Source organism: Monomorium pharaonis, chromosome 3 (assembly GCF_013373865.1).
Source record: "Monomorium pharaonis isolate MP-MQ-018 chromosome 3, ASM1337386v2, whole genome shotgun sequence".
Taxonomy (NCBI): Eukaryota; Metazoa; Arthropoda; class Insecta; order Hymenoptera; family Formicidae; genus Monomorium; species Monomorium pharaonis.
In genome coordinates, this window is record NC_050469.1 from 31,912,589 (window position 1) to 31,923,113 (window position 10,525).

The 10,525-nt window shown below is 30.4% G+C and overlaps 2 protein-coding genes across 2 annotated transcripts; one reads left to right on the forward strand and one right to left on the reverse strand.

Annotated features, from left to right (window-relative positions):
* Positions 1–1,995: 1,995 nt before the first annotated feature.
* LOC105840077 (rabenosyn-5) lies at positions 1,996–8,763 on the forward strand. Its single transcript, XM_012686832.3, has 7 exons — positions 1,996–2,128; positions 3,519–3,641; positions 3,864–4,004; positions 4,949–5,110; positions 6,221–6,581; positions 7,213–7,606; positions 8,303–8,763. Exons 1-7 carry the CDS (start codon positions 1,996–1,998, stop codon positions 8,525–8,527), a joined length of 1,539 nt encoding a protein of 512 aa, XP_012542286.1. The 3' UTR covers positions 8,528–8,763.
* A 159-nt stretch (positions 8,764–8,922) lies between these two features.
* LOC105840881 (40S ribosomal protein S15) lies at positions 8,923–10,200 on the reverse strand. The gene is made up of 3 exons (XM_012687966.3): positions 10,041–10,200; positions 9,774–9,859; positions 8,923–9,315 (listed from the first exon to the last, which is right to left on the reverse strand). The coding sequence occupies exons 1-3, from the start codon at positions 10,047–10,049 to the stop codon at positions 8,967–8,969; spliced, it is 444 nt and encodes a 147-aa protein (XP_012543420.1). The 5' UTR covers positions 10,050–10,200; the 3' UTR covers positions 8,923–8,966.
* Between the last annotated feature and the right edge of the window lie 325 nt (positions 10,201–10,525).

The window sequence follows — 10,525 nt, forward strand, 5'->3', positions numbered from 1 at the left end:
ATTTGCACTAAGGACGGGATTCATAGACCGATCTTAAGCTCAAGCATTGTCTTAGGCCCGGTTCCACAACTCACGGTTAAATTAACTGGCCGATTATTCCATTGGAATTGACCAATCGTATTTGTCGTTAAGCAAAATTAACAAATACGATTGGTCAATTTCAATGGAATAATCGGCCAGTTAATTTAACCGTGAGTTGTGGAACCGGGCCTTAAGTCTAGCTTCGAGCCGACTTGAGACTTACTTAACCAATGAAATAACAGCATTGATGTCTCAAGATCGTGCTTAAGCTGGAACTTGAATAAGATTCGACTATGAATTCCGGCCTAAATGCACCCATTTGATCGGTCTCCAATGGTCTCCAACTACTCCCAGCTGGGAGAAAACGAACGCAGCGTTGAAAATTCTCTCAATACTACCAACTTAACCTTTTCTCCCAACACCAGCCAAAGCTATTTTCGAACGCACCCACAAGGTGTTCCCTTAGAACTTAGGAAGCGTTCCCACCGAGCGCGTCACGCGTCGCGTCGTCCTTCGCGTCCAATCAAAATATCCCATTTTATTATGATAAAATATAATAGACGTTTTGATTGGGCACGAAGGACAACGCAACGCGTGACGCGCTCAGTGGAAACGCTCCCTTATTGTGGCGGCACACGCTGGACAAAAACACTTGCGATAAGTTGCCAGCACTGCCGTCAGCCTATCAGAACGCTCCGCACGCCAAAAGCGGAGAGGGGACGCCGGGCAAGAAAAAGACTAAGGGCCACCGCACAAACTCTTCCATAACGCGTTACGTTACGTTAAGTACTCCATACGAACCTAAGTTGTACTTAAAATTTAACTTAAATCAACGCACAAAGAAATCCTTAACGTAAGTTCTTAAGTTCTTACGTTAAGGATTTCTTTGTGCGTTGATTTAAGTTAAATTTTAAGTACAACTTAGGTTTGTATGGAGTACTTAACGTAACGTAACGCGTTATGGAAAAGTTTGTGCGGTGGCCCTAAAGACCTATAATCAAAGATGCGTTAGGGCCACCGCACAAGCTTTTTCGTAACACGTTACGTTACGTTAAGTGCTCCATACAAACCTAAGTTGTACTTAAAATTTAACTTAAATCAACGCACAAAGAAACTTTTAACGTAAGTTCTTAAGTTCTTACGTTAAGGATTTCTTTGTGCGTTGATTTAAGTTAAATTTTAAGTACAACTTAGGTTCGTATGGAGTACTTAACGTAACGTAACGCGTTATGGAAGAATTTGTGCGGTGGCCCTTAATGACCTAGTTTACACCGAGCACTTGGTACGCGTATCAAATAGTAAATAACTAGTGAATGTGTTTAATCATTGGCTGATCAGCTTAAATTCACTACTTGATACGCAATGGCCCCCCATCATGACTGTTATCCACCATCTTTGTACCCATACGGCGACTGGATGGGGGCCGGGGGTTGGGGTTTGGGACTGAGGTCTGGAGTAGTGGAGAAGAACAGGCCTAAAGGTCCTTACACATGAATTGACATAACCGTAACAGTAAAGTTTGACCAATCACGTACTTGAATTAGTCGGTGACGGCAGGTTACGGTTATGGTTGCCCAATCCGACGCGTCAAAACCTGACGTTATGGTTATGTCAATTCATGTGTGAGGGCCTTAATGACAAATATATTTTTTCTCATTCTAACTTATTGCACCAGTGCAGCAGTACAGGAATAAAAAACAAAACTCAAGTAGCATATCGTTGTTTTCACCTTCTTCCGAGCCAAACTAGCAATATATTTACATATATGCTATGAATTTCGTTGTAGGATTTGATCGATTTGACAGTTTTATCAGCTGTCGCGCTCAATATGGCTGCTCATAAGACGCGTTTTTTCGCACAGCGGGCACAGCGCTGCAGAGAGACGCGCCTACTTTGGGAGCAACGTGGTGAATGTGATTATGTGATTGAAGTGATTATAAATTAAAATCGTGAGAGAGCATCTTTAATCCCGCGATGGCGAATAACGATGTGCTGGAAGGATTTATATGCCCCATATGCATAACCGACTTTAAGGCGCCCAATCACTTAACGAAGCACTTCGAAGAGGTTCACAATGACGATCCAGAGATTCTGAGATCCCTGAAAGGTGTATAGTTCGCGCGTATATCCACATTTTTTTACATTTTTATTGAGTTGGTCATTTGAAAAACTATAGGTCTCGGAGGGTTAGAATCAGAGAGAGAGAGAGAGAGAGAGGGAGAGGGAGAGAGAGGAGAGAAAGAGAGAGAGAGAGAGGAGAGAAAGAGAGAGAGACTGTACACTTGCACAAAACCCTTCGCGGTAATATCCTTAGTTCAGTATTTCTTTTTTAGATGCAAGCTACATTCTAGAAAATTATCACTCAAAATTATCACATGAAATTCATTATAAGTCTTGTATTTTCTTTACATTATATAAAAATACACATAATACTAACTCACTTTAATATACTAAAATTCAATGTTGTAAGTTTATTTTTCTTATTGTGCATTCTTGAACAAATTTAACATGTTTCTTAGAATGCAAGCTGTTATTTATTTTTTTAACAATTTCAGAAGAGTTTGTAGTAAACATTTACCGAGTTTGTTGCTATACTTATAAAATTTGCTTGTTAAGAAGTTGTTTTACATATATGTAAAAATTCTTATTTTATTTGATGAACTTTATTAGTTAATTTTTGTCAAAATTAAAATATTAAGATATTCAACAGCTAGGGAAATAGTGCATACAATTTTCTTTAATAGTTACATTGTTTTAATAATTGCACAAACGTTTCTTTTCCAAGTTTACAAAAGCATATTATTTATATGATAAATAACTGTGCCTTTCTGTAAAATGCAGTGATGAATCACTTCAACATTTACTAAAATTCAATGTTATAGTCAGTTTTTTTTATAAATTGTGTATTTTCAATAAAGATAAATATTTTAGGATTTTTTTAAAGATAATTTTATGACATAATTCTCAGGCTACAATTCCTGTTATTTTAGACACATTCTTAGAAGATGATTAGATTTTTAAAATTTCCTAATTAAAAGACCCTACTTTATACATAAGATAATGCTCATTTTATTTATAAAAAAACTTAATTCAAAATTTGTTTAATTAGTTTTTTTTTAAAGGAACAAATTTTAAAACAGATATTCTGTTTTCTAAATATAAGATAATGAGAACATTTGTTTTTATATATACAATATTAGTAAATTAATTCTTACGATTGGTATATGTTTAAACATATCAATGAAGTGGATAGAAATTGATGTTTTTATATACTTTTAATTATGTTTAGTATTGCAGTTGTAAAAACTAAATGGTTTTTTTATTCTTCAAAAGTAAAATTTTTTTGTTAATTTACGTTGTTTCTTAAATGACCAATTTATTTGTCAAATTGAAAAAACTTGCTATAATATCCTAGTCATATCATTTTATTTATATGAATGTATGAAAATGTGTAGAAAACAAATATTGGAGACTATCGGTTTTGTTGCTTGTTTTAGATTTGTTTGGCAAAGCCAAGAAAAAGATCTTGAAGCAGGACGATATACCGGAATCATTTCCAGGCGAGATATCGCAAGACAAGAGGCGGAGTCCTGAAATTAATTGGGGACCACAAGAAATAGGTATCACACTGATACTTGCAATAATCAAAATTGTTTATTAATAAAAAATATTTTTCTTATTAAAGTTTCTAAACAGTCAAATATAGCTAATACTTATAAAATTATAAGAAACTGAGGAGCAAATACTCCTCAGTTTCTTAAATTTTATGGGATATTAATAATTAAAAATATGCTCATTTTATGGGATATTAATAATTAAAAATTCTAAAAATTTCATTCTAGGTGCAATTACTTCTCATACAAAGTATTTTAAGGACATAAGAAATACTCGGCTAGAGCGATACGCGTATGAAACGAATAAACTTCTTATAAGGCTAGATAAATTATTAAATAACTTACCGTCGGATCCTGTTGATAGAAAAGGTGAGAAAGAATATAAATCAGTATTGGGCGTTTATGTGTAACATATTTTACATTATGCGTACACATTGTAAATTATGTTTAACATATCATTTGTGTAAATAATAACACAGCTACACAAAATAAAAAAATTGGTTCCATGGATCAGACCATTTTTTTAATTTTGTGTGGCTGTGTAATTTATAAATCAACAGATTTTATCAGAAATAATAGAGATTATATTGGTTTTTAATGTTACTAATTAATATGATTAATTGTTAATATATCTAATTTTAATATCGATAAAATAAAAAATATAGTATTAAAAATAAAAACGGAATATAAATATATTTCTGATAAAATCTGAATATTCGATAATTCATAGGATTGTACATTGTGTATATTTCAAGATTACATATATATACATGGATTACTTATGTATTTACGTTATGTTTACACAAAATTATTTTATTTTTTAATATATATTTTTATTTTATTGATACTAAAGTTAGATATAATAACAATTTTAAAACTTAATTATTTTTTAAATATTGTGTTATTTAATTTATAATAATTCACATGGTTCATATTGTCTAAATCTAAAAAGATTTATATAAATATAACGTAAATGCATAAATAATTTATGTGGATGTAAGATATCTTGAAATTTATGTTTCAATCCTGAGGTATTATTTTGTACCACAAAATAAATCGACGGTCAAATAAATTTGTATTAGGGATACTATTCTGTATGCAGCTACCGATAGTTGTCGGTTCGATAAATGTTGCGCACGTATTCTGATATATGAAAAAATATGCTCAATAATAGTTATCAAACCAACAACTATCCATAATCGTGTACGGAATAGTATCTCGGATACAAATTTATTTGTCTACCGATTTATTTTGTGGTATTTACTTATATCTTACATACAATTGATGCGTAATGCAAATGAAAATTTTTATAGTTCACGAACGAACGATCGTACCATGGATCGATGAGAAAGATGTGAAATTGTGTCCTAATTGCGCTAAAAGCTTTCATTTGGCAAGGCGAAAACATCACTGTAGATTATGTGGAGCAGTTATGTGCCATAATTGTACAGTATTTTTGTCGCTGAATGATGCACGTATGTATAACACACACACACACACACACACACACACACACACACACACACACACACACACACACACAATATACATACATACACACATACATACATACGTACGTACGTATCTGATTTCTTAAATTCAAATTTTTTTTAATAAACAAAAATAAATTTTTTTACTAAAAATCGGCACTTCTACTTAAAAAAACTGCCATTTTGTTTAAAATTCGATAAAAAAAATTTACTCTTTAAGATGTGATTTGATTTTTTCGTTTCAGATGAACGAGTAAAATACAAATTTTATTACAATAATTTTGTTGAAAAATTCCTCCTCTCATCATCTTTTCACCATCATGTAGTTAACCGTGCATGATTACGCAGTTACAATGACTTCTTTTTGCTCGTTTATCTGAAACATAAAAATCAAATAACATTTTAAGTAAATTTTTTTATCGAATATTAAACAAAATGGCAGTTCTTTAAAGTAAGAGTGCCGATTTTTTGCAAAAAAAATTTATTTTTGTTTATTTAAAAAAAAAAATTGAATTTAAGAAATCAGATACGACAACAAGGGAATTTACTCTTTTTTAAGATGCCGTTTGTTTTAAGACATACTTATTTCTTTAACTCAGAGTATGATAATAAAACAAGAAATGAGATTGTTTTTCTTTTATCAGGGGTGGTTTTTCCATCTGAAGGTGATTTATAGAATTTATAAAATTCTTAAAAAAACTTTTTTATACAATGAGAGAATACTTATTAGTTTAGATCCATTATGTGTTGAATATATAAAACTAATGTTAAAAAATTGGCTAAAGGGTTAATTATAATGTCACATTAGCACAAATGTGGCAATATTATTCTACTTGTTATTCTACATTAAATGGTTACTACATTATTATAAATTGTTTTTCATATTTTTTTATTAATATTTATCAATATTATAATAAAAATATTTTGAATAAAAAATTTCCATTTTTATCATTTAAATTTTGTTCATTATTTATTATTTTGAAGATAACACCGTAAAAAACTGTTAAAAGACATATGAATAAAAAGTTACATTATGTATCCTCCCCACTTTTCAAAGTTGGAAAATCTTGTTAATAAAAATTATGATTTTTATAGGAAAAATGACTAGTCCTGTATCAATACAAGATGATTCTGCTCTGTCTCCTACATCAGAACGAGCGTTTTCTGAGAGAATGACACCAATGACACGTAGAGGCATTGGTCTCTCAAAATTAGCGCGATCACCTTCCAACGGTAGTTTGAATAGTGTTTTATCGTTGGTCAATGATTCGGCTAGTAGCGAACAGCACTTTAGAATTTGTATTCATTGTATAAATTTACTTGATGCGAGAGAAATGCAAAAAGCGAAGCAATTTGACAAACCCATTGTTTGTGAGTTTTACGAAAAGATGAGGGAATACATGAGCGAAGCTTCGCAACATTTAACAATGTATAACAAAATGTGGGAATCGTTGAAGTACGTAATGTTCTTTATATTTAATATAATGTCAATCTATCCTTTTCTGCAACTTATTGATTGTAATACTAATAGGATTGAATTGTAATTAATTGAAAAGTTAAAAGTTAAATAAGCAAGTTAAAAAGTTAATAATTTTTAACTTATTAGTCAAAATAATTTTTTGTCATCAATGATGATTAATTCAAAATCAGGATTCTTCTGATTAGTCGACCTAACTGACAAATTTTTATTAAATGGGACAATCTTTCTTTATTATGTCATATAAATTTAATTTACTTTAATAAATTTAATTAATAAATAAAAAATTTATTCATGCTCCATATCGTAATTGTTTTGTTATTTAATGTAAATTTTTGAAAATTCTAATTTAACAAAATATCAGAATAATTTAACATCATAATTTAACAGAATATAATACAAAAATTAATTTTTAATTTAATTTATTTTTAATACACAATTTTTAACTGAGTTAATTTTTTGTTCACGTAACTTTTAATGTGTTTAAATTAATTTTATAAGCCATTAATTTTAACTTAATTTATAATAGTTTAAACAAGTATTAACTCATCCAATTCTGAAAAGTAATATTAGAAGAACTTATATTAAAATACTGATATAACTGTTTTAGAGAAGGCGAGACTACATACAGTTTAGAAGATGCACAATCATTACGGGTCAAATTGGCAAAATTAGGGGAAAACATAGATATAACCAGTAAAAGAATTCTAGTCCTTGGTGTGAAGAAAAATACAGAGAATTTGATGCAAGAAGCATTGGGGCAAGAATTGAGGCTGTATCAGATGGTTAGAACATCGGCAATGATTTTTTTAAAAGAAGAGTTGTTAACTCTACAACCTTTACCCTCAGTAGAGGAATATACAGCTTTACAGGAAGAACGTCAGAAAAGGATAGAAGCGCGAATAGCATACGAACGACAATTGGAGGAAGAACGGGAGAAACCAAAAGAATCACGCAAGAAAGACACATGGAATTTGGACAGTAGTTCTTTGAAAACCAACCAGGTAATTTATACGTAACAAGCTGATATATGATTAAATATACGATTTCCAAATTCTAATCATATATTTAATATCAAGATTACAAACTTATTATCCGATCTATTTTTTTTAACTTTCCACACAATATAATTTGGTTGAATAACATTTAATTAATTTTGTCGATTAATTATTAATAATATGACGAAAAATGTAGTTTTTTTATAAGAAACAATAAAATATTTCTAAATCTTGTTCGGTTTAGTCATATTTCTTGTTTATTTCATAACTGATATATCTTATGTTTTAAAAACCAAAAATTTATTCAAGTTTGATGAACTTGAAAAAATATATAAAATTATACAAAAAATATGAGACATAAAAATTAAGCTATAACTAAATAAGACTTGTCCTTATTAGTCTACATACTCTTATTATTAAAAAATTTTTAGTTGACAATTTGACACATAAATAATTGTTTAAAAATTAATAAAATAAAGTATTGTACATAATTGTGATTAATTCACTCTATTAATTAAAAATTATACACTGATTAAAAAATAAATGCCCAATTATTAATCATATTAGTTTTAGTTACTGACGCGCACTTTGTATTAACTAGAAATTCATAACTTATTAACCATTAAGAATCATTATGATCGAAATTCTTATGTTTGACATTTTGATCGGTTGATTTCCAATTAATATTGTTAAAATTTTTAGGCACAAGTGATAATGACTCAGTCTCAAGGCTGGGGTCCATCTCACATTACACCCATCATGTCTTCCTCGATGGATCCGATAATCGAACAAATGAGTAATCTTCGCGCTTATATCAAGCAAGCGCGCGCCGATTGCAAATATGACGAGGTTGCAACGCTCGAGAACAATCTTCGAGAACTTCAAAGTGCCTATTTCACTATGAAACAAAGTAATAATGATGGATAGACATATTTCAACATTTCTTATACTTGTAAAATATTGAATTTCTCTTTAGTATGTTATTTCTCTGTTGGTTTTTGTAAAAAAATTATAAATTCCCTCCGATTAAAATTTTTGAATATAAATTTATATAGTACATATACAAATAAAATATTTAAAAATGCTACAAGATCTCGATATAAAAATTTCCTATGTATAGTTCTTGTATTCGTTTGTTTTATATTAAAAATATTTAATTCCTACATTTATTTACAAATTAAATTTTGACGAATTTAATCTATATTTTTATTTTTCTTAAAATTATTGAAAATTTGGCAAATGTATGTATTTATATCATACTATTTTTGTATATACTAATTTATATAGAGTATTTGTGAAGACCAAGGAAAGTAACTCATTCGTTATATTTTGGATAATTTATTGAGACAAGAAAGACAAAAACATCTTATTTGAGTGGAATAAATCTTGAAGAATGAGTAGCACCAATACCAGGTCTACCATGTTTAACAGGTTTGTATGTAACAGAAAATTCTCCAAGATAGTGGCCAATCATTTCTGGTTTGATTTCAACTTGGTTGAAAGTTTTGCCATTGTATACACCAACTATTGAGCCAACCATCTCTGGTACGATAATCATGTTACGCAAATGCGTCTTGACAATCTCAGGTTTTTCATTGGGGGGCGTCTCTTTTTTTGCCTTTCGCAGTTTCTTGACAAGAGCCATGGATTTCCTTTTCAGACCATGAGAGAAGCGTCTACGTGCTCTTGCATGCATCAAATCCATCAGCTGTTCACTGGGAAAAGATTGACAAATTATTATTTTTTCTTTTTGCTATATTCAAATATTCTATTTTGATCTTAAATTTAAACTTATTAGATGATGTCTACGAGCATAAATCAAAACAAGATTATGTCAGTAGCTAAACAATTATTAATAAATAACTGTTAAAATATAAAAATATTTTAATAAAATTTATGCACAAAAATTAAATCTAAAAAAAAATATCAATTTGCATTTTATTACTTTTAAATCTTAAATTAAGATTTCAAGAGCAGATTGCAAATTGATATTTTTTGGATTCAATTTTCAAACAAAAATTTAATTAAAATATTTTTTAGTACAAAATATAATTATATCAAGTTATTCTTATATTTAATAACTTTTTATTTGTTCATAGCAACTGGTGCAGTAATCCTACTTTATAAGGTTAAGCCATTGTTATATAGGTTATATTTAGAAAATTAATATTACTTTGGCATGTCAAGGAGTTGGTCGAGATCGACCCCCCGGAAGGTAAACTTCCTGAAGGTCCTCTTCTTTTTCTGAGTTTCATCTGCCTGTAAAAACAAAAAAGAAGACAATTTAATTTACTAAATACATGACAACTGTATATGTAATACATTAATATTATTCTAGCAATATATTTCGAGAAATAAATAAAATATATAATTTGTGCAATTATACTTTGCACAATAGATGTGTGAGAATTTTTTGGATTTTATATTATAAATTTCTCACCTCAGCCATACTCGCAGTTTCTGCCACTTAGAGTAGAGAGATCCACGCTAAAGAAAGATGATAAAAGGAGCAATGGGTTACATGCAGGGTTACCAGAATTGAAAAGCTGAAATGTAGGATTCGGGGTCTGTTCGCGTCACATGCTCCAACATGCTCCTATTCACCCCAACGCACTCCAATACGTTGATTCCGATGACGCCAACCTATTAGAATGCGTTGGAGTGAATAGGAGCATGTCGGAGCATGGCGACGCGAACAAACCATCGGACTTAATATGTGGTTTGTTCGCGTCGCCATGCTCCGACATGCTCCTACCAGAGAGAAACCTGAGAGCGGCCACCGCGGCTTTTTTCATGCGACCAATATTTGACTAGCATCAGCGCCAAACGTGGATGTAAAGTCTGTTTTACATTAATCGCAAGCAGCTAGTTGCGACTTGCGACATCCAATAGGCGCTTAGTTTCTAGTTAAAGCTTGACATTTAT

What these genes read in the sequence shown, in the direction of transcription:
- LOC105840077 (XM_012686832.3), top strand. Translation starts at nt 1,996, where the DNA reads ATGGCGAATAACGATGTGCTGGAAGGATTTATATGCCCCATATGCATA. An exon ending in GATTCTGAGATCCCTGAAAG is followed by an intron (nt 2,129 to 3,518) that starts GTGTATAGTTCG and finishes TGCTTGTTTTAG; the next exon opens with ATTTGTTTGGCAAAGCCAAG. An exon ending in TTGGGGACCACAAGAAATAG is followed by an intron (nt 3,642 to 3,863) that starts GTATCACACTGA and finishes ATTTCATTCTAG; the next exon opens with GTGCAATTACTTCTCATACA.
- LOC105840881 (XM_012687966.3), bottom strand. An exon ending in CAACTCCTTGACATGCCAAA is followed by an intron (nt 9,316 to 9,773) that starts GTAATATTAATT and finishes ATCTTTTCCCAG; the next exon opens with TGAACAGCTGATGGATTTGA.